Source organism: Phasianus colchicus, chromosome 16 (genome assembly GCF_987193195.1).
Source record: "Phasianus colchicus chromosome 16, bPhaCol1.hap1.1, whole genome shotgun sequence".
In the NCBI taxonomy this organism is placed as follows: domain Eukaryota; kingdom Metazoa; phylum Chordata; class Aves; order Galliformes; family Phasianidae; genus Phasianus; species Phasianus colchicus.
Genome location: NC_143451.1, coordinates 10392648 through 10417138, shown reverse-complemented (window position 1 = coordinate 10417138; position 24491 = coordinate 10392648). Strand labels below are relative to the sequence as shown.

The 24491-nt window shown below is 52.4% G+C and overlaps 1 protein-coding gene across 1 annotated transcript; it reads right to left on the bottom strand.

Annotated features, from left to right (window-relative positions):
- Window positions 1–1015: 1015 nt before the first annotated feature.
- HS3ST6 (heparan sulfate-glucosamine 3-sulfotransferase 6) lies at window positions 1016–23992 on the bottom strand. The gene is made up of 2 exons (XM_031606723.2): window positions 23574–23992; window positions 1016–1783 (listed from the first exon to the last, which is right to left on the bottom strand). The coding sequence occupies exons 1-2, from the start codon at window positions 23939–23941 to the stop codon at window positions 1165–1167; spliced, it is 987 nt and encodes a 328-aa protein (XP_031462583.2). The 5' UTR covers window positions 23942–23992; the 3' UTR covers window positions 1016–1164.
- Between the last annotated feature and the right edge of the window lie 499 nt (window positions 23993–24491).

Here is a 24491-nt window from a genome sequence, read left to right as displayed (position 1 = left end):
CTCGTTGGTAAAATGTGTCTCTGGAGGGGACACAGAGGATGTGCCAGCAGCCAGGGCAAGGGATTGGAGAGAGCTGAATGGGGCAAAGGAAAAAGTGCTGATGTCAAAGAGTGAAGAAAGGTTCCTCTGCCTTCTGTGCATTACAGGACAAATAGTACCCACCCAATCCATCACCCTCAGGACAAGTGGTACCCACCACATCCATCAGCCCAGGACAAGTGGTACCCATCATATCCATCACCTCCAGGACAAATGGTACCCACCCATCCATCATGCTGCACAGCAGTGATGCTGAGCAGTTCAACAGCAAGCGTGGTAGAATGGTCAGTGCTGGGATGCACTTTAGTGAAAGAAACTACAGCCAAAGCATATTTGCAAGTAATGCGATGCCCCAGGGCCCTTGAAAACACATAATTAGCTCATTAAAAAGACAAATGCAAGTCACTAATAAGATATTAAAGGTTAATTAAATGTTTCCCCATCTTTAATTAAGGGAAAAGTAGTTAATTCAGATTAAACTAATTTCTGCAGCCTCCCATGATGGTTCTCTATGGCTGCAGATGTGAGGATCTATTGAGATGACTGAACCCAAAGGTCAGAGATTGGGGCTTTTGTTTGCTCTGCTTGGGTGAATCTGGGGAAGTGGGGATTTCTATCCTAAGGGTGAGAAATGCCTTGCTTCATCATCTGGGTTACTCAAAGGAAGGTATGTGATATGCAGCTCCCTTTCCCTATCCCCAGATCTGGCACTTATTCCAAACCACCACCATCAGTCGTTTTTCTCAATGAGGAAATTCCTTCAGACGATTCCCAGCCTGCACAAAACGCCCCGTGCTTTGGGTTTGCTGCTTGGCCAACTGCAGCCAAAACCTGCCCCAAATGCAGACCCAGCGTGAGCATCACAAGGCCAGGCTGGCTCCCAGCACTCGTGTTGGGTAGCAGCAATCACACCCATGCACTTGCCACCAGCACGGCCACGGTTAATACAGACAAGCAAGATTTATATGGAAGAATATTTAATCTGGTCAAGGGAGGAAGGGAAGGGAGGGGTCATCTGTGGTTTTATTTCTTAAATATTTCTCTCTACTCCAGAAGGGTTGTTTCTTGCCGGAAAAAGGTCCGATATAAATTAGAACAGAGGGAGGAGGCTGCCGGTGGCCCCGTTCAGTCCCAGCCAAAGTCCTGCCCCGTCATCTGGTAAAACTTCATGTTGAAAGGTCTGTAGAACTCCTGCAGGCGCTGCACCACCTGCCCCTCGATCTTGGGGTGCGGCCGCCCCTTGGACTTGCCCAGGCAGCGGGGCTTGCTGCTGCCCTCCGGCTTCTTCAGGCAGGGAAAACCCTTTGTCTGGTTGAAATAGAAATGTTTGTCTGTCACCACCCTCTTGAGACCCAGGAAGTCCTGGACGCGGCCCATTTCCCCAGCTGGGTCACTGACCAGCCTCTCTCCGCTGACAAAGAGGAATTTGGAGAGGGGGAAGTACTGCAGCCAGTTGTCCAGGTGCTTGGCGTAGATCCCGATCCTGACTGCGCTCCAGCTCGTGTCGATCAGTCCCGTGCTGATGTTTTTGAAGGCCAAGTCCTGAAAGCTGGGGATGGTGGGGTTTTTGGAAAGCGTCTGCGTGTAGTCCGAGATGGCGCGGGTGACGGGGTTGCGCACCACCACGATCAGCTTGGTGTCCCGTGACATGTTGTAGATGCGCCGCGGAGCCTCCTTGGTGACAAAGTAGCTGGGGGTCTTCTCCATTGTGATCTGCCCCTCCAGTGTCCGTGGCATCAAGCTCCTGGGGAGAGAACACAACAGGTTAGGGCTGGTGGATGTGACCCTATTGCACTCCACCGGTTCTCACCTCACCTTCTCAGTGCCTGGTGCAGCCCCAGTCCCCAGCCCTGGTCATAGGGACAGGTAACTCTCCCTTCAAACCCAACCCAAACACAATGCAGGTGCCCATCAGGTTCAACCTCTCTGCCTCCAGGGAGCAAGCAGTTAAGGCCAGAAAAAGACAGTTCCCTTTAAAAAAAATGGGCAGGAAACCTCTCAGGACCCAGGCATTATGTTGTGTAAAACTCACTACCAAGATTGTTCCTCTGCACACTTTAATGAGGCATTAATTACTGGAGAAATTACCCAGGCATGTCACCCTTCGGGCTGACAGAGCTGGGGCTGGGTTGGGAAGGGAACGGAGCATGGTGCCCCTACACCAGTATGGGTGCCTTCCCAACTCCCCCATGTCTCCTTCTGCTTGGGGTGAGTATATCCCTTCTGGCCATCTTAGTGAAGGAGGATGGGATGGGAAGGGATGTGGTGGGATGGGACACTTCCAGAGATTGACTTAGTACAGTGGGAAATGACTGAATCACTCCAGTAGGTTCTTCTGAAACAAGAACTGTGTGTCCACCTACACATACAGATATATGATCACAGTCGTTGCTCCCACCCAGCATCATTCCTAGCAGAGTACAAACCCTGCAGGTGTGCACTATTTTATAGATGGAAACCAACATGGTGTGCACTGTGTGGGTGCTGACATACACCTCCTGACACTGAGCTACCCAGTCCTGAAAACAACCATGGCCAGGAGTAAGGGGATGATGTCTTGTGGGCACATTGGGGCCAGCACTGCCCTGGAATGCCAATGGCTCAGTCCTGGCCATGCTGTCGACACACCAGGGCTCTGCCCAGCAGCATCTGTTCCTTATGTAATGGGAAAAGGCTTGAGGTTTGGGTTTTTTTTTCCTCTGGACGCAGGAAAGAACACTTTATTAAAAGCATTTGCAAGCAACACTGGGCCCCACATTACTCCCTCCCCCAAATGAGAGGCAAAGCCACTTGTGGCTGTATTTTGTTGGCTTTGCTTGGACAGCAACAGCACTCACAGAGCCACTACTTATCCCCAGCCCCATCAGCAGGGGCAGGCACAGCTGGCACAGCTGGATGGAGGGGCTTCTGGCAGCAAGTTGTCACATCTCCTGTAGTTGTAACCCCAAATGCATCCCAAAGCCAACCCCACAATGCTACTTCTCAGCTAGCTGGGAGATAATGGGGATAGACACCTCCAGCACAGCTCCTGCCCATCCCCATCCTCTGTGTGTCCCTGAGCCCACACGGGCCAGTCCTCCCCTCTGGGGATGCAGCACTGCTCCCAGCACCTCCCTGAGATGCCTCTCAGCACATGTGGGACCTAAATCAGACCCTGTCCTCAATGTACAACAAAATGTACATTGCACAACATTTGGAATGACATCATCCAAGCTCCTGGAGAGCCAACATGAAGCCGAAATTCTGCTTCTCTTGGTCTGTTCTCTACAAACTGGTGTTGCTTTGACCTAAGCTGAAGTTCTGCCGAGCTTTCGCTTGGATGACCACAGAAAAGTCAAAGGAAGGCAAGTTTTTGAGAAAAAAAATCACTAAATCATTTAAAGCCACCAGATTTTCAGTGCCAACACATGCCGCTCCATCTGTAACCCAAGGATTAGGAAAAAAAAATACAACCCTGTCCAGAGCTCTCAGTACACACTGAGGTACCAAGTACACAGAAAAAGGATGGGCACCTGGGTCCTCCCCACCCTGACATGGTGACCATGAGGAATGAAGCCATTCTGGATGCCCCAAGCCAAGCTTGCATGGAAGTATCTTCCAAAAGCTGCTTTATCCCCTATCTGTGGGGTGATTGACACCCAGAACTGCCAGAGCCCCCACACATCCTGCCATCCATGGTTGCGTGCATGCAGGAGCAGTCCTAGCTGTAATTAGAGCCAGTCACACTCTCCTATGCTTAACAAAAATGTCATTAAAGTAAAATTTTAGTAAAAGTCCATGTTAAGGCAGCAACACCCACCTTCCACTCAGCTTCGTCCCACAGATTCCCAGTTCCTTGCAAGACAATTGTGTTATTCTGCATTTCCATTAGCTCCCTAAGACTTCTCCCTGAATTACTCCCTGAATTGGTTACCAATTAATTACTGGTAACCCCCCTCCACTTCCAGACCTGACTTAAACCAGAAATCAGGGAACCTGATTAATTATTGGTAACCCCCCTCCACCTCCAGACCTGACTTAAACCAGAAATCAGGGAACCTGTTATGCTCCACCTTAGCAAAAGCACTGGAAACACTAATTGAATGGATAGTTAATTCTTACTGACCTTAAGAGAACACATCAAGTATGCCAAGCGCTGCCCAGAAGTACACGTCATAGAATCACAGAGTCATTAAGGTTGGAAAAGATGTCTAAGGTCACCAAGCCCAACCCCAACCCACCCCCACCATGCCCACTGACCATCTCCCCAGGTGCCACATATCCACGGTTCTTGAGCACCTCAAGGATCACTGTGACAAGGGAGCACTCAGCAGCCTTTGAGGAATTCATATTTCAAGAAAGACTGCATGCCCAGAAGGTGGATTTTAAGCTCCAGTTTTTGGTGAATACTGAGATGACTGTCATCTGGGAGGCATGGGCAATGGGATTTCCTACATGGAGATGTTCAACACGTGGAACTGCTAACAGGTCGGCAGCAGCAGGAACACGGTGCAGAGATGATGGTGAGCTGTGAGCATCTCCCCCCCAGCCCAGCTCCCACGGCATCACACGGGTGATCAGTCACTGAGGGTCTCCTCTCAGAACTGTGCCCTTGGATCTGTCAACCGAGTGCTGCCAGACACCTCCAAGCCCACCCTCCTATAGGCAATGGGAAATGGCAGATTAAGGCTGTGCTCCCAGGGGCCCTCACAATGATTAATGACCTCCTCTGTTGAGGTAGCGAGGCGCAATGAATTACAACCCTGATAAAAACGCAGAAAGCTGCTTTAAACACAGATTAACAGCTAGAGCGGGCAGGTAATCAAAGCAGACTTCAAAAAGTGGGGTTAATTGGTTCAGGATTCCTGGGTCTGCGATTGGTTTGCTGGAGATGGAGGAGAATCCATCCCAAGGATGGGCTGAGTGTAACATAACAGATGTGCCTGCATGGCGATAAGGGAGGCTCCAGCCCAGAGCTCCCACGGGCGATGCTGGCAGCATCCTCCCAAGGCCCAGCCTGTGCCAGGCACATTCACAATGGCCCTGGACCTGATAATGCACAGTGCTGGTAATGGGAGCAGTTGGACTGGGTTCTGTGTTGTCACCAGCACTAGAAAAGGAAAAGAGGTAAAACCACACCTGGAAAAGGGGAAAAAACAACCCCTTCATTATTGTTATTAAAAAATGACTGCTGACATAAGCCAGTGACAGAAGGAAATGAAAGGCACAGGGATTTCTGCCGGAGCTGACATGGCTGGGAGCTTGATGCAGCACCAAAGACGCTTTCAAGACACTCAGCCATAAAGGGGAATGATGATTTCGGGACTAACCCAGCAAGACCTGCAGAATAGTGTCACATTCCCATCCCAGCATGGGCATGGAGCTGCGTCCGGCACGGTGACACCGGATCTCCCTGATGGCACAGTGACAGCCCCAAGGCTCAATGGGGGCCGGGACCTTTTTGTGCAGATGTAAAACAGTTTGGAATCAGAGACGGGAGAGGGCTTGGGGCAGATCTCCACAGACTTCTCCTCTCCGGTACCACCCGGATCTACATATGAATCGCACCAAGGCTTATCTCACCCGGCGGGGACAAGGAGGCCTTTGTGGCAGCAGCAGCAGCTATGAAGTTGTTAAACTGGAACCGGAGAGGAATACTTTCAGATAGCAAAGATAGCAGCACCTCTGCTAGGGAATGGGGCCAGAAGACAGCAAGGGGATGGGACATTGGATACGGACCCAACAGTGCATCCCTGAGCGCAGAGCTGCAGCAGCACCATGGCTAAAGGCATGGATGGAGACAGCCACTCTGTCTCCAAAGTGGGGTGGGGGACACAAGCAGAAAACCACAACCCCAGGCCCCTCCATCACCTCCCCCTGGAGCATCTGTTGAACCCCAGCAAACCGCCCGGGAGCAAATTAAGGCCATGGTCTCTTTGGCTGCTCATTACTGTGCCATCCCCACGCCATCCCCTTCGCCCCTCGTCGCCCTCAGCGCACACTGAGCCCTGCGGCGCTTTCCCTCCCTGCCTGCTCCATTATTTTTTGATTCTTTCACTGATTCAAAAATGTGCAAATGAGGCCACAGCTTCCCAATCAGGCGCGGCCATGAGCTAATTGGCTTTAAGCAGGGAAACCTGAATATGGTAATGGAGGTGGTAATGAGGCCAGGATGCGCCTGGAAGGGGAGCCAAGCCCTCAGCTCAGCGACCAAAGCCATGTCAATTAACAACAAGGGAGATAATTTATTAATGCTCCTTTGCACCCCCACGCCCTTTGCACATAATTACAGTTTGATACATGAAGCAGCCTGGAGGTTTGCCCTGCACCCAGCTGCAGGGAGCAGCCCCCAGCATCCGCAGTGCCTCCAGATCTTTCCCAGCCCTGGGATGGAGTCTCTGCTGGAGCTTCACTCTGGGCCGGGCACCAGGAGGGGCTCAGTGCAGGGCCAGGAGCTGGTGAATGTTGGGTTTGGCTTCCCAACCTATTGAGCATCATATTCTAGGGGATGTGGAGTGATGGAAAGGGGAGAAGCTGGAGGTAGCATTAGCATTTCTAATGAAGAGGCTGCTTTTACGCGTCACCCGACACCCAGTTATTCATCCCTGATAAGAACCGTGCCATTTGGAAAACCATTTTGGGAACCAAAGTCCTTATTGTAGTGTACAGAGCCACCCAACCCTCTGTGTTGGGTGATCCAAATCCTGATGGTTAGCAGAGAAAAGGGATGTTCCCCCATCACCATGGCACAGCTGCAACCCCTGCATCATTTGCTGCAAGCCCTCTCAGAGCTCCTTCATCTGCAAGCCAGAGATCTCAGTTATGGGCAGCTCAAGGCCCTGAAGGTTTGTGACTGATTTTGGTGTCCTTCCATGGTTATTCCAATGGGGTCATTAAGGCCAAAGGGTTACTGATGAATCCACCCAACACATACCATTATGGAGAGCAGAAAGCAGAGACAATAGGAGCGTGGTGCTGGAGAAAGTGGCTGCTCAGTGCAGGGATGCTGCATGGGTGCCCTGGAAAGCACACACCGGCTTGCACACACACATGTGCCTGCACATATGCACAGGGAGGCCTGGTACAGAGAAATGAGACTGGAACTTCAAGAGCTTGTGGTGCTGTTGGGGCTCTGCTCCATTCACCCATTTCCATTTGCAAGCCAGTTTAGGCACAGTTGGTGTAACAAGGTCATGCCATCCCTCTGCTTTCACCAGGTGTGAGAGCATCCTGGTTGGCAGCACAGGGCTCTTGGCCAAGCACGAAGCCATGCCTAGGGCCTCTGTCATCTTAGAGATCATCACCCAGGGCTGCAGAACTACAGCACCCCAAAGCCCATGGTGACAGCTGCTACCTCCAGAGCCCGCCCAAGGGTAACGTAATGGATGAGCACTGCAGAGTAAAGAGTGGAAACAGTTCCAACAGATGATGCCACGTGGGGACACTGATGAGCCACCTTGGGCAGTGTCACAGTAAACACCACAACCGGAGAAGCACAGTGTTCCACCTGCAGTAAGCAAAGATGCCCTTTGATCAGCCATTGGCATAAAAGCAGCTGAGTCCAGATTTACAGCTGAGAAAAGAAATGGTGCCATGAATCCTCAAAAAAACCCAGAAGGACCAGGCAGATAACATCGGTGCCAAGCAGGGTCTGAGCAGCCTGCGCAGGACGCAGCTTTGCCATCCCTCTGTAACGAAGCACAGCAATTAGAGCCCTGTTCAACTGCTGCTCCCCAGTGCCCCTTTGATTCCCAGCCCGGGGCACAGGGACGGCCTGCAGCAGGTGTCCTGCCTGCCACACGGGTCAGCCGAGGGCTCTGATCTCCAAATGACCCTTCCCGCAGTGAATACGTCCCCGCGCCCAAACAGCTTGCAGATGAAGGAGCAACAGACTGGAGATGATTTATTCAGGAATTAAAGGTTCAGTACCCCTTTTAAAGGCTGAGCCTCGCCGCTGTCAGCCTTCATTGCACACAATTAAAGGGGTTAGCTGCCCAGCCCCGCCACAGCCCTCCTCCCTTGCAAGGGAATGAAATATAACAAAACCAACCCCTCCACGCGCCCCAGTTTGGGGCACGACTGAAGGATTTGCAAACTCACTAACGGTACAAAATGATGCTCTCACTCAGTTTCCTGGCAGGGACGGGGAGCACAGAGCTCAGGTGTGGGCTTTCCCCCATCTTGCATCCCGGTGCATCCCAGCACCGAGCTCAGTGCAGCACCAATGCTGCTGGGTGCTCAGCACCAGCCCCAAGAGAGGCCACATGCAAGCTCACACCAGGCTGAGATCAGCCTTCTGGGAAGAGATGGGGTGAAACAGGGCACTGCCTGCATTATTTTTTTCCCTTCAGAGTTCTGAGAGTTGACCCAAGTGGGGAAGCACCGCTCCTGGGCACAAGCAGCAGGAGTTGAATGAAAAGCTTCCTTCCTTGGATAGCAGAAAAGGAAGAAATCTGCTGCCTGCGGCAGGGCTGGTAATCTTTGCACAGCAGTAAATCTTGCTGCCACCACAGCAGAGGGTAATCCAGCAGACTGCTGTACCTTTCAGCGGAATCAGCTGCTTAAAAGAGCTCTCCCCAAACCATGCATCTCATCTTTTGAGGCCAGCAAAGACGCCTGACATTTACGACTGCAAATAAAAAAAGTACATCTATAGTATTTTTGACTAAACACCCTCCTGCAGCATTGAGCTGACACTTCTTGGCTTCTGACATAGTCTGAGAAGAGCACAGGAAGTAAATAAACTCTAAATCTTGTTTATCTCAACCTTAAGGTTGCAAGGCTCCTGTCTCCCACATGAAGCCTGCTCATGCTCCAGCTCCTGCCAGGAAATCTTCAACAGAAAGGGCAATTTCTGCCAAAACAGGGATCCTGAGCAGGTGAAAGGAAGCATGCACTGAGCCTCACTGAACTGCTGGAAGGGCAAAACCTTCAAAATCCATCTCACAGCAGTGCAGAGACCTGGTCCCAGTACTGCCACAGGTGTGGGAGTGCAGGAGGGAAGAAGAAAGGAGGAATTCACATGTGTGTGCCAGAGAGAGACCCTCAAGTGGCTGCTGTGCCGCCAGCTGCTTGGTTTGATCCGCAGATGCTGACGAGGCATTGGGACAAGTCCCCAGAGCTGTGAATCAATGTGCTTTGCCTTCATGTTTATTTGATCTCAGCATGGGGCTGCCCAGTGCCCTGTAGCCTCAGGTGGGCACTGGGAAGGATGAATAGAAGTTTATTCTAGGAGCAGTGAGGAATGGCACAGGGTGCCCAGAGAGGTGGTGGTGCCCCATCCCTGCACACACGCACAGTCAGGCTGGACGGGGCTCTGAGCACTGATGGAGCTGTGGGTGTCCCTGCTCAGTGCAGGGAGTGGGACCTGATGGCCTTTAGAGGTCCCTTCCAACTCAAACTGCCCTGTGGTTCTCTGAAATCATCGAGTCGATGTTAGAACGCAGTGAATGCATTTCAGAGTGACTATGTGACCTTGTGGTCTGATACACTCAGAAACAGCCACTGCACCCCTGTTATCTGCCCCTCATATCCACCCCCACTACCTGCATCCCCTTTATCTGTATCCACCCTTATCTGCATCCCCCTTATCAGGGAGCAGTGAGGCAGTGCGGTCGGATGTTCTCTTCCTCAGAGTGAAACCACTCTGTGAAACATGAGTGGGGTCCAGAGGCAGGACAGCTAATCTAGTGCAGAAAATCTGTCAGATTTGGCTAAGGGACAAAGCTGCCTTTATTTAGTTTAAAACACAGAGGGTGGAGTGGGGATGGCAAAAAAAAAAAGACAAAAAAGACAAAACAAGACAAGCACTGCTCAAAGTTCAAGCTAACCACGAGCCTTTCTGAAATGCATCCAGAACTGTCTCCTTTCTACCTAAGAAAGCATCCATCAGTCCTCACCCATGGACTGCAGCCAGACCTGAGAGCTGCAGCAGAGCCTTTGGGATCCATCACAAAATTTCCCCGTGACAGCTTCGAGCACTCTTGGCCAGAGCCACAAAGGTATTTGGGAAGGTGATGCTCATTGACATTGCACCCAAATCCATCTTCTCAACCCATCTGCAGTCCCAGCTTGTCAGTGAGCATACCCTCATATGGGGACCGTGTGCCCTGAAACCATCTACCACCAGACCTCATTTCTGCTTCAGGGACAGGGATGTGAGGGACAGGGATGTATGGGGACTGGGATTTGTGGGGGACATGGATGTATAGGAACGGGGATGCAGAGGACAGCAGCCCCATGCCTGCATGCCCCAGCAATGCCAACACCTCAAGCAGTCAATCACCTATCAGCTGCATCCTCTCCATTTATTACAAGGGCATCAGTGCTGCAAGCTGGAGCTTTTGGCCCTGTTTTTGGAGTTCAACAAGGGAAGATTAGAGCTAACCCCTTCCCAAATAGTCATTTTCCCTGCACAGCCAGACCCCTGCTCTGCAAAGCCCATAACACCTGTGCTGGGCTCACAACAGCTCAGGCTCTGGGAGCTGCATCCCTCCCTGCCTCTGTTAGCGACAAACCTCCAGCACGGGCAGCTCGGGGCTGTTCTCAGGCAGCACGCTGTCACACTGCCACAGAAAAGCTCTTGTTGAGATGGAAAATGTATCCGATTTTCCACCAAAAAAAAAAAAAAAGAAAAAATCCCCATCTGTGTCAAATTTGTATTACAGCCTGGGGGAAGATGGGAAACAAATTTAGCTCTTTTTCTTTACTATCAGAAAAAGCCCCATTTCCTGGCACGGAGCACAGGCAAGCTTCGCCTCTGAGTGCAGCAGTGACGCGAGGATGGCTCTGTGCCCCCATACCCACAGCACCCCACAGCACTCTGCAGCAAGAGCAACCTGCTCAGCATCTGTGGGGTTGATCTCAACAATCTCCCCTGTGCGCTTACAACCGCTTCCTCCACGGAGAAGCCTCAGAGACCCTCATAGAGACAATCTGGGGTGGCTGCAGAGGACACCCTCTCACCTGGCGCTCAGCCCCAGCTGCTCCCCAGCTGCAGGAAATCCCAAATCGAGCAGCAGGACGTGGGCAGAGCACGCCAAAAGCTGTTTCTCTTACTCTAAAGGGACCATAATGATTTTGATCAGAGATAGGAAGGGTTATCCAGCACTGCTTCCCCAAGCCTGGACCACCTGCAGCCCCAGGGGCTGCCCCCAGGCTGGGATCTGGGGGATCTGTCAGCTCCAAAGCAGCAGCCCCACGTCCTCCCGTCACTGGGAACCACTGGGAATTCTCATACAAAGCATTTCTGCACTGGAAAAGCATCAGTTTGTGGCTACCAGAGCTGTTTGTGGGAAAGGACTGGATTTTTATTATTTTTAGCCTGGCTTCCTAAGGAAATGTGGCTTAAGCAATCACACGGTCTGTCTGCCTGCCCGCCCGTCTGTCTGCTGGGTTTCCCCCAGAATCCTCTGATCCCACCGCCCCATTCCAGCCAGATTGAATGGAGGACAAGGATCAGACCCAGGAAGTTTGCACATCTCCATGACAAGCAGGGATGGAGCAAAAACCGCCTCACCCCTGGGCACAGCATAACGAAAGGCATTTCTTCCCAATCCAGAAAGCTCTGGGGAGAAGCTCCAGCACAGCAGGAATCCCAGGCCTGCATTCTTTGCTCCCCTGTTATGATGTGCCACCATGCACAGCCAAGACAGCCTTTAGCCTTTACCTCTGCGCAGCTCTCAGGCATTCTGCCCCATGCCTGTAGCAATGCATGGGGTTACTGTGACCAAAGCACAGGACCTGGCACTTGGCTTTGCTGAAACTCATCTCATTGGCCTCAGCCCACTGATCCTATCCAGATCCATCTGTAGGGCCTCCCTGCCCTCAGGCAGATCAACACTTCCCCCCAGTTTGGTGCCATCTGCACACTTACTGAGGGTACACCCAATCCCCTCATCCAGATCATCAATAAAGATATTCCACAGGGCTGGTCCCCGTACCAACCCCTGAGCCAGGCACTGCCATACCTGGGTGGTGGTGGGTGGGAGCCTGCAGCAAGATGAACAGCTCCATCCCTTCATCTGTGTGGGATGCAGAGCCTGGGGCTGTGTGGAACCAAGGCCACGTGGAACCAAAACCCCACAAAGTTGCAGGGAGAGAGGGCAGAGGGACAGGAGAAGGAGGATGCTGCTGGAGGACTGGGGCAGCAGCCCCATGCACAGAGCTGGGGTTGGGTGACCAGCACGAGGAGACGCCTGGCCCTGTGATGTCCCCAGGACACAGCATGGTCCTGCCAGAACCCATCCTGAACTTAGCGCTGGGTGAAAGAAATAAAAATCTGAAGAGTCAGCTTACAACGAATGGCTTTTCCCTGTGCGTCAGTAGCTCTGAAGGAAAACAAAACAAGACAAAACCTTCTTTAGGCATTTCAGCATGGCTTTTCCCAGTTAGCATGAAAATTCAGATCGGAGAAGGCGTTGGGTAAAACGCTCAATTCCCCACAGCCCGGAGAGCCCTCATCAAAAATCCATTTGAAGTGTTACTCTCAAATCCCTCATGGCAATGGGATATTTTAAGGTCAGTTAAACTTATTATTCACTCAAGATTTTCTTTCAGGTCCCTGCATATTTTAAACAGATTTTCCCCCATCTCCAGTCCAACCGTGTTACAAAAACCCCTTTCCTTTCTTTTCAAGAAAAAAAAAAAGTTGTCAAAAGAAAAGATACTAATCAGAAACAGCTTCCGAAGCCCTACAGCCCGTTTGTACACAGCACCAAAAAGCATCCCCGCTCTCTCCACATCCCCAGATCCCCTGACTTCAAAATGCTGAATGGAGCTGTGCTAGAAGGAAAAGAATTAACTCAAATTTGTTCCTTTTCATTGAAGCAGAGTTTGTATGCAATTTGTTTTTCTCCCTCCCATCATGCGAGGAAAAGAAGCGATCCCAAATACTGCATTATTTTTCAACACTTGGTGTTTCCAGCTTTTGGAAACAGCAGTTTTACTCCTGCATGCCTTTATTCTCATGGGATGCTATGACTTTATTGTTATTATTTTTAACACAGAACCCCCCCAAGGAACCCAATTATTTCCCACCTGCAGTGGGAGCAGCACAGTGCTGTTCCAGGGGCTGAAATGAGTTCTGGTACAAAGTGAGCACAGCACCATAAGGAGGAATACTTTGTGGGGATGTGTTGGGTCCCCTCCTGTCCCCAGCACTGCTTCCATCCCTGCACAGCTCCTCATCTCTGCTCCTGGGCTCAATGCTGCATGCTCAGCATTTCCCATCTTATTATGGCACCTCATGGTGTTAGAATCATAGAATCCTTAAGAGTTGGAAGGGAAACCTTAGAGTCCTGGTTCTCTGAAGGTCACAAGCAATATGAAGAGCTCTGCGTGAAGCCAGAAGTAATGCAGCCAACACAGGAGGCAAATTGAGCCGAGAGGAAAAGATCGCAAGTGCCCGTAATCTTGCTCCAGAGAGCAAGGAGTTCAGAAATTATTAAATGGTTCTTCTCATTCCCAGCCATCTGGCCTGCATTTCTCCATTTATTCAATCAGACATGTGTTGCTTTTATCCCCACAGCCGCCAGCTCTCCCCTGCTCTCTGCAAACACACGCATCCTCCGCTCTGCCCCTTTGCAGCTTGGTGAGTTCCACACAGCACGGGCTTCCAACAAGTGAACGTGCCCATTACAGCCACTTCCCCTAATGGATTTCTCCCATTTATATCTAAAATCAGTGTTTGCACAAAACAAGGCAGCTGTTGTCGGCTGAGGTGCCATTTTGAGTTGGGAACCCCATTGATGGAAAGCAGTATCATCCTGACACCAGCAGTACTGCTGGGTCTGGGAGCAGAGATCTCCCAGTGGGAAGGTACAGGACCAAAGTCTGGGAAAAAAACCTCCCATGATGTTCTCTTTCAGGTGACCCCAGCACACTGGGCCAAAGCAAAGATGCCCAGCAGCACAGGGTCCCACCACCAGAGCCAGGAGTACAGCCCTGCACCTCCACAGTCTTCAGAGGGCAATAGCAGACCCAGCAGTCTGCTCAGGGCAGCAGAGCCATGCAGGCTGCTGGGAGCCTCATTTACTGCTATTCCCTCTCCACCAAGATCACAGAACAATTGGGTTAGAAGGGACCCCCACAACCCCAATCCCCACCCCCTGCTGTGGGCTGGGTGCCCCCCTCCAGCACAGAGGACACCTCACACCTCCCTGGCTGCACATTCCCCTTCCACGAGGCTCCTCCAGAGCCTCCCTTCAGCAGGAACTGCACTCCTCAAGTCCCCAGCAGGGCCAGGAGCGAATTACGTTTAATTACACACTGTCCAGTGCCTTGGGTATCAGGCCAAGTGTTACCAGATGTGCAGGGATCTCTGTCAAAGCCATCTGCAGACTTAAACGCCTGTTGGGATATTTAATATGTTGGTATCTGGGGTGTGAGGGTCAGTGCCGGGGGTTTCCTTGCAGATGTTGCACTTCTTTTCTCCTCTTCCCATCACCTTTTAATAACACCATAAATCATCAGGCACTTCTCAGGTGACCACGCAATTGCTCATCTGTGCACGTAAGCGAGCTTATCTCGACCCTCCACTGCCACACAGAGCTGCTGGAAGCCAGCTAAAGCCATGGGGTGTGCGTGCCCCACCTCTCCTCCGAGCCATCTCCTGGCATATGTGCTTCAGATGCAGCGTGGCAGTGCGGGGAAGAGACACGTAACTGATACGGGGAGATGAAAAAAGGTCAGATGGGTCTGTTCCTAATGTGAGCCGCAGTGCTCACAGCCCTTTGATTGCCGCAGAAATAAAAGATGGAAATTCACTGGAGGCAAAGGAATTAATTAACAGGAGAATAAAGGAGCATCGGTCTGTTGGAGTCCTGGCATCAATTCCCAGACTGGTTTTGAAGTGGCAACAGTTTTCCTTGGTCTTTAAAGTTGTTCTGCTCCGTCCCTCACAGCGCTTTAGGGAACACAGCACGTGAGACCCTCAGCCTTAAGGTCCTCCCAAACCCCATGGAAAACGAGAGACTGTGCAAGTGTGCACCTCCACCCTGCCCCAGACCATGAATACATCAGGCTCTCACAGTTTGAAGCAGAGGGATATTAATATTTAGTACAGATAAGATCAGACCCAACAAAGATGTCTTTCTCTCTCTGCCTCATAACAGGGCCAATGGGAACAGGGCAGCCCCAACAAAGCCACCTCCCACGGTCCTCCATCCACCACAGAATCACAGAATCACAGAATCACAGAATCGTAGGGGTTGGAAGGGACCTCCAGAGATCATCGAGTCCAACCCCCCTGCCAAAGCAGGTTCCCTACACCAGGTCGCACAGGTAGGCGTCCAGGCGGGTCTTGAATATCTCCAGAGAAGGAGACTCCACAACCTCCCTGGGCAGCCTGTTCCAGTGCTCCGTCACCCTCACTGTAAAGAAGTTCTTGCGCACATTGGTGCGGAACTTCCTATGCTCCAGCTTCTGGCCATTTCCCCTTGTCCTGTCTCCGCACACTGCTGAAAAGAGTCTGGCCTCGCCACTTTGCCCCCCACACCTTAGATATTTATAGACCTGGATCAGGTCCCCTCTCAGTCTTCTCTTCTCAAGGCTAAACAGACCCAGTTCACTTAGCCTTTCCTCATAGGGGAGATGCTCCAGGCCCTTCACCATCTTTGTGGCTCTCCGCTGGACTCTTTCCAAGATATCCCTGTCTTTTTTGTACTGGGGAGCCCAGAACTGGACACAGTACTCCAGATGAGGCCTTACCAGGGCAGAGTAGAGGGGGAGGATAACCTCCCTCGACCTGCTGGCCACGCTCCTTTTAATGCACCCCAGAATGCCATTGGCCTTTTTGGCCACAAGGGCACACTGCTGGCTCATGGCCAACCTGTCGTCCACCAGGACACCCAGGTCCCTCTCCGCAGAGCTCCTCTCCAGCAGGTCATCCCCCAACCTGTACCGGTGCATGGAATTATTCCTCCCTAGGTGCAAGACTCTACACTTGCTTTTGTTAAACTTCATCTGGTTCCTTACTGCCCAGCTCTCCAGCCTGTCCAGGTCTCGCTGAATAGCAGCACAGCCTTCGGGCGTATCAGCCAATCCTCCCAACTTCGTATCATCAGCAAACTTGCTGAGGGTGGCCACTACCCCCTCATCAAGGTCATTGATGAAGATGTTGAACAGGACCGGTCCCAGCACCGACCCCTGGGGAACACCGCTGGTTACAGGTCTCCAACCAGACTCTGCACCGCCAATGACAACCCTCTGTGCTCTGCCAGTCAGCCAGTTCTCAACCCACCTCACTGTCCACTCATCTATCCCGCACAGCACACACAACCAGATCTGAGCTTCCAAAGTCCCGCTGATGCAGAGTGCTGCCTCACAAACCTCTCTCCATACAGCCCTTCAATAAAACAAGGCTGAACTCCATCCGCAGACCCCAGCTGAGCTCAGCCCGGACCCAGAACACCCACCCAGCCAGTGGTGCTGGCTGCTCTGCACCATGCACATCCGCTTCCCAGCGGGTGCAGGTTGTCACAGTAGGGCTGTAACACCACAGGGGGGCACATCCAGCCCCCTTTCTGCCCCAGACAGGCTTTCACAGAGACAGACAATCCCTTCCCTCAACAAAACCTCAACTCCAAGCTCCAAATAGTTGGCAGTGGCCCCTTCACAATTTTCCTTGTGGCTTAGGAACATGACTTTCTGCAATATAAAAGCAGCCCATGCTCTTGGTGAAGAACGATCATGTCCCCCACTTCCAGTTGCTGCCAGTCATGCAGCAGCCCAATGGAGCTGTCACTTGAGGGGTGGCACTGGTAGCACCCAGCTGCACTGCTGGGGCCTCGGCAGCTATCAACAAATGCCAGCAGCAAGGGATGTGCTCCTGATCCCAGTCTGCTGCGGTGCAGCCCAGTGGGATGCATGGCAGATGCATTTCAGCCTTGTCACACTGGTGCACAAAGCAGCAAGAATGGGCACCTGGCAGCAGCACTGCCCTTGGTTAGAGCAGGGAAAGGGGACTGCCCCAACTTCCAGCCAGCCATCACCTCACTGGGCTGCAGTTTGCTTTAGAGGCTGCACTGGACCTGCACCAAGAGCAGTGGGTCCTGCTCCCTCAGGCCTGGGCTGTGAGAAGCCAGCAGCTCTCGAGCAGCTGGGAGGTCTGCTGCCCCAGCACCACACACACATGGGCATAAGGCAGAGCCAAGCTCCAGCCCTGGGGACAGGATTCATCACATTCCCTGTGTGCTCCCATCCATCAGCACCCGCTGCCTCCTGTGCAGTGCCCGCTGATGGCAGCTGCCAATTCACCAGCTGGAACAGCCCAAAGGGTAAGAGATCCCAAATTCTCCAACGCAAACCCTCCCGGATAGCCCTAAGTGTACAGTGGTGTCAGTGCAGGCACACAGCCACATGCTGCTCAGGGGCTGAGCCATAAATCAATGGCAGAGCAGTTAGTCCTTTCCCAGCAAGGATGCTCAGCAAGGTCACGTCCCTATGCTCCCCAACCTAATGAGCAGAGATTACTAATAAGACCTCACTGACAAGTGACTGTATTAATGTAATTCTCTGCTGCTTGTAATCAATGCGTGTGTTAAAACTCACAGCTCTTCTGATGGCCAGCATCCCTCATGCCACAGTGCTACGGGAGCAGCACAGCTTGCTCCCTGTTGGGCCAATCCTGGGCCACAATGCTTCATGCAGAGCATGATGTGATGGGCAAAATGAGCCCGGCAGCAAGAGTTCTGTGCAATTGCTCACCAGAAACCAACTGCAAACATTTTGCTCTGCATTTCAAGCACAGACAGTGTTGGTCAGAGCACGTGGTGCACTGCTGCTTTGTGCAATTTGTAGCACCCACACACGCTGGAGCAGCAATGAATGTGCTCTGTGGCTCTGTAGCATCTCACAGGTGGAAGAGCCCAGATTTCTTGCACAGCCATTACTCTGCAAACAGCACTCTGTGGGCTCAGACATGCACAGCCTGCGTGCATGCTCAGACTGGGCATGCTGCCTGTGCCCCAGTGACAGCAGCGGCCCTGATTGACTGCAATATTCACCATTTGCATTTCAAACAACTCTTCAGATCAAGATGGACTCACTTAAAAGATGCATGAATAATTCTGAAGACACTTAGAGCCCTGTGATCTGCGAGCTGTCTCCACCAGGAGGGAGAAAGAGGCCAAATTAAATCAACTGCTGTGATTTTTTTTTTTTTGTGAGGATGGTCCCGGGCAAAACGTGAGCAACTGCTCACAGGACCATCAATCACAGCACGGTTAGGTTGGAAGGGACTTTAAAGCCCCTCTGGTTCCAACCTCTGCTGTAAGCTGGCTGCCTCCCACCAGCTCAGGTTGCCCAGGCTCCCATCCATGGCACCGAGCCCCGCTGTCCCACCCAGCCCTCACTGTGGGATCGGGAGCAGCAGCATCCGCAGCAGCTTTGTAAGCAGGCGGATTTCCAAAGCCCTTTGAAAAGCCATTTGGAGCTAAGTCCTGGTATTAGAGCTGGCCTTTCATTAGGCAGGTTTTCAATCTCGACCGGAGCCGGTGTCACTGAAAAGTTTTTTAAAAGGTCAGGAAGAAGCTTTTAAGCATATTTGCCAATTAACCATTGTAACTCCCTCCTCGACCCGATGCGAGCTGCCCACTTCCATCTCTGGGGATGGTAATTACTGTTTTATAAATAAGCTTTGAACACCTCTAAGTAATGGTCTCTCCTTGCATGAAAGCACCCTGAACCCATTGGCCTTTTCCACCTCCTGCTACTATCTGCATCTGAAAATAAAATAACCCCAAAAAAGGACAGAACGCCTTTAAGAAGCACCCGTGGTGCTGAGCTGCTCTCGGTGCAACGCAAGGCACTTGATGCTGAACTCTGCTATTCAGCATCCAGACACTTGTTCCCATTCATTGCCCTTTATCAGTGCCAGGGGAGGTTCAGGTTGAATATTAGGAACAATTTCTTCTCTTAAAAAGCTGCCGGGTGCTGGAACTGCAGCCCATGGAGGTGCTGGGGTCACCGTCCCTGGAGGTGTTTGAGAAGCACGGAGATGTGGCACTGAGGGATGTGGAACAGAGTGGGGATCTGAGAGGGCTTTTCTAGCCTGAATGGTTCTGTGATTCTATGCTCCTACACCTGAATTTCCAGCCCCTGAGGCCGCAAAAGAGGAAGCAAGGAGCACAAGAAGGATGTCAACGGAGCATTTTCAATGATTCATACTCATTTTTAAAGCAGCTCCAGGCTTTCTAGGTGCACCACGTATTTATTCCAGCAGTCTGAGACAGCAGTAGCAGCATACTTTAAATCCTTTAGAAACTCCTGTTACTTCTGCACACCCTGCTGCACAGTGGGCAGATAATACCCCATTTACTGAGCAGAGACAGCGACACAGAAAGAATTCCTCCATCGGGAGGAGCGGGGCCTGTTCTGCTCCACAGCTCACAGCCTCCATCCGAACACCACAGCCAACACCAGCACTGCTCCAACATTCCCTCAGATCTGATCTGTGCAGCACCACGGAGACGTGGCAGCTGCAGCACAGGGATCTGCAAAGGGTCAGAGCAGCACCTACGAGGCTTCAGTGAGCACTGGGGGGAGCAGGGATAGGGACAGAGTGGCCAACCCAGGACAGGTCCTGGGCAGAATGCTGCCTCCCAGCAGCTCTAAGTGTTTTCGAATGTTAATTCCTCCTCATAGCCAGAAAAACTATTTTTAATCCCACGTGAAAGCAGTTTGCAGCAGCCCCAGCTCTGTGTGTATCACAAGGAGTGCACACACACCCTCTGAGCACAGCTACTGGGGCAGTGTTTCAGCCCCAGCTCTAATGCACAAAAGGGACATCGAGCCCCTGTGCACGGGACACATTTTTCTGTCCACTGTCGCATTTAAAGTAGCACATTTACATTAAAACATTCAAATGCCATTAGAAAACGACCACTTTTGCCTCAGTTTTCCTGTGTTTTCCCTCTGTATTTTTATACACACAGGGGGAGGTGATGCAGAAAGGCTCTGTGCTGGTAATGAAAGCTACGAACGGAAATGAGAAAAATCACAGAGCAGCAAACCCAAGGAGAGCTGAGATGCACAGAGGCAAACAAGGGCAGCTCTGAGCATAGAAATGCAGCCTAACACAGGGCAGATCGGCCGTGTCACCAAGTAGAAGTAACATCCCCAAACCATTCTGTGCATTGCTACCCAACTCCTGGCGAGGTCCCCCTCGTCCCCCACCACCCATGGGCTTCTAAAAGGCATCTGGGGATGGCGCAGCCCAGACGGGCTCTGAGCACGGTGCCAAAGTGGTGCTTGTGATTGTACGGATGGATCGAGGCACTCTATAGCATAATGTGCACAAACACCCCCTCAAAACATCTCCTGAGCTCCACTTTTCAGCTGCCAACGGCGCTCGCAGCAGAACTCAAAGCAGCAGTGCTGGAGCCACATCCCTTTACTGCTGCCTAAAAGCTGTGAGGTCCTGAGATGAAGTCTGCCTTGAGAAATCCCATTATCAGATTCAAGGGGCAAAACACAGCCCATGGGTGCACACACACACACACTCCCAATGCACGCAGACCTCCAACACACACCCAGCAGTGCAAGCAAAGCACATGGAGGGGCCTCTTTCCCCCGCAGTGTGCAGACCCACAGCCCAGCAAGAGGCAGAACGGCACTGAACCATGCAGCTCAGCCCCAGACTTTGGGCTCTGAGATGCTCTGCAGCACAAACGATTGCTGTTCATGTGGGACTGAGCGTTTGCTGACTGTTGGCAGCACTCTCACATGGGTGGATTCATTACTTCTGCCCCAAACCAGGAGAAAATAAGGAATTATTTGCAATTCCTACAGAATCCACCACCTGCAGCGGTTCCTTGCAGCACAGTGCCCATGGTTGTGCTCTCAGGCACACTGGGCTCAGCTCTCCAGCTGTACAACTCCTTCATATTGCAAAAAAAGCAGGAAGAGGGGACAGGAATAAAGGCTCAGATCGAACATCATGCATGGAAACACACAACAGAGCAAAGCAGCTGACGGAGCTGCTGCCGACACAAAGTTTTGCTGGACCAAGACGAGGGAACACTGCACGAGCTGCAGCACAGGGAGAGCTCCCAAAGGCGGATTCTGCTGATGGGAAAGAATTTCTAAATATCATCAGGAAACATCTCAGATCCCATTCTTACATCTGCCTTCACCCACATTCCCACTCAGCAGGGCGGACGGACAAGGGCTGCACAGAGCCAGCAGAAGAGCAGACACTGCCGTGCCTTTCCCTTTCCATTGGGGTTCACCCAGCCTAACAGCAGCACTGAGCGCCAAAAAAATTAAAATGTGTTTTGCTTTGGGATATAATTTCACGTCATGCTTGGATTATCCATTAGGTAATTTATGCTGCAGCCTGGAGAAGGTGTTTAACCTTCCCGTAATTAGCAAAACCTACAGCAACTCCAGGAATTCCACAGGACGTGCGTTGCTTTTACCAAAAGTTTTCTTCGTAAGAGAAGAACGAACTGCTTAAGAAAATATTTTAAAGGAACGTTGAGCACTTCAAATTGAAATAAAATGCTCCAGTAAGAGTAAATGGCTTAAATCAGCAGCCGACATTATCAAACCACTCAGTGCTCACTGAAGATACTCCTTCCAGAGCAGCAAAATCCCTACGGGATTGAACTGCAAAAGAAAAACAATCTGTAATGATATTTGTGATGGTCCCCCCCCCCCCCCCTTCTTCTCTCCTTGCATTGAGTTGAGACAAGCAAGGACCCACAGGTGCCTCCAGGCCAAATCTCTTGGCACGAGAAGCACTTGGTGTAATTTTGGTTTCCCAGCACATTCAAATATTTTAGAAATGTTTACACCACTTTGAGATATTCATCGGAAAAACCTGAGCTGCTGTCCAACTCCTATTTTCCTCCACCCAAACACACCCCGGCTTTCAGCACTGAGCTCTGTCTGTCTCTCAGGGGGAAAAAAAAAAAAAAACCCTCATCAGAGCAAAATCTTGCAAGAAGACCAAACAAGAGAGGTGGGGATAAGAGGAAACTATGAGAAATGGTTGTGATGTGATTGAAAACACGCGTGCTCTGTGCGGAGTTAAAGCAAAACATCTCATTTCCCCCCTCACCCCCAATTGGAAGGATGCAACTTCTTCCCAGCGCGCTGCACGCTTCCCTGCTCCATTTATCCCAATTGCCCACAGCCATACACAGAACCACAATCACACACACATCAGGTTAGGCTCCTTGCAAGCAATCACAGCGCTGACCGCTGCAGCCCAAACCTGAGATGTAGTCATGCTGCTCTCCTGGCCGTCCATCCCACAGCCGCCTCACCGGCGATATGAGAGCGCTCCATCTTCCCCGCTTTAATTACACACTCGCAGTCATTAAGCTCCCATTCTGCCAAGAGAGCTCTATCTCGCAACCTCGGCCCCCAAAAGATTCGTTACGGTCGTTATCATTTCTAGAGCACTGCAGATACGTACGGAACTGAGGAGGGAGCCAATAAATCACAGCGGTATTAATACCGCCGTAAAAATAAGCGCGCTACTTACTGCGTTTGAAGGTGCGTTAAGGCAAGAACTTTACAATCCAGATGTGGTCTCACAGAGCTGAAACTCTGTGGGTAATATTCCCACTAAAATCACACTTTCCGTTAAACGCGCTGATTTTCACAGGTTATGATTTTGGCTAAAGTCGCTGAGCTGCCACCTCCCTCAATACATAAAGAAACGTTAAGAAAAAGCACTCCCGTGAGGTTTGGGGAGCCCACAACGGGAAGGACGGACGGAGCGAGCCACTCCTTTTATTAATTGCAGATGGTTTGAGCCAACGCCGCAGCGCTTTATAAATCTGTGAGTTTGGACTCCCTTCAAAACACCGGAGTGGATTCTTGCTGCTTTCGAGGGGCTCAGCGCACGGGTTTGGCCCGGCCACAGCACAGTTGGCCACGACTTGGGCTGCTAATGGACAACACATGCACGGTAGCTGCTCTTCCGATCGCCTTATCGCTCAAAAAGCTTCAATCCGTTGAAACCCTCAGAACTGAGCGACTCCCTTCAGTAAGTACAACTCTGCCCTCTGACACAACGTACAGCAAACGTGAGCGATGCTCCTTCGCTCTTCCCCTTCCTCTGCCGGTTCTCCTTTCCAAGGCCCAAGAAAACAAAACAGCAGGATTCTCCTGCAGGCTGAGGACTGTGCTGCCGTTATTCGCATGAGCCACTGAGAAAAATATATCCCCCAATATTTACCTGCTGACAATATATTCCCTTAAGGAAGTTGGAAGGTGGAAATCTCGGTGCGGCTGAGAACCAAACATTAAAGATTACAATTGCAAAACCTGAGCAATTAACGAAACAGTTCCCGGTCCTCCCACCCTCTGCCACCTGCCCGCGGGGACACCGGGACCAGAGGGCATTGGAGAGGGACTCCAGCGCAGCGCCCGGCCCCGCCTGGCGGGGCTCGGAGCCGCCACCACCGCACCGGGGGGCAGCGTTGTCCCCGACGGTCGCTGTGCCCCGCATCCCGCGCACCCCCCGTGGCTCCGCGGTTATGTACGGGGAACCCCCGGCACGGCGAGCAACGAATCGCGACCGGGGCGCTTCTCTGCGTTACCTGTACCAGCGCAGCCCCTTCTCGTAGCACCTGTCGAAGAAATGCGGCTCAGCGCCCACCGCGCGCACCCCGGGGTGCACCCGCAGGAACTCCAACAGCGCCCGCGTCCCGCCCTTCTTCACGCCCACGATGATGGCTTGCGGGAAGCGCCGGCTGCCGCCGCCCAACGCCGGGGCCGCGTCGCCCGCTGCCGTCGGAGCCGCGCCGTCGGGGAGCGCAGCGGGCGGAGGCAGCAGCAGAGCGGGCGGCAGCGGCTCGCAGGGCCCGGGCAGGCAGTAAAAGAAGTAGGTGAAGAAGAGGATCATGGTGAGGAGCAGCGAGGCGCGCCGTCCCCCGACGGGTCCCAGCAGCCGCCCGCTACATCCCATCGGGGGCCGCTCCCCGCGCAGCCCCCCGCCGCCGCCCCGCCGGGCAGCGCATCCCGCCCGGCCCCGGCCCCGCCGCCGAACCCCGCTCCGCTCCGCACCCCCGGCCCGACCCCTCCCCGCGCCCCCCCGGCCCGGCCCTCCCTGCGCGCCGCCCCCGCTCCCACCCGCGGGCGGAGGGGGGCGGGCACGCGTGGGGCGAACCCGCCCGGAGACGGGGCTCACTCGTGGGGCGGCCCCGCAGCACCCCGGGGCAAAGGTCAGCACCCTCGGGCGGGGGGGGGGGGAATCCCGGGGGGAGCGTTGGTTCATCGACTGCTATTCTATTTTTTTTCTTCTTTTTATCATTTCGAATGTTTGGAGCCGCGCAGCAGCCGGAGAGGTGGGGGAGGTGGAGGGGCGGTCCAGCCCTAAATAACCGGCACGTCCCGTGGCACGCAATTAGCAGCCGGCAGCGCTAATTAGGTTGTGCGGGCTCCCGGTGTGAGTGTGGAAACGTGGCTCATGTGTGCGTGTATTTCTTGTTTGAGGTGGGATTTCCCTGCACCCTGCG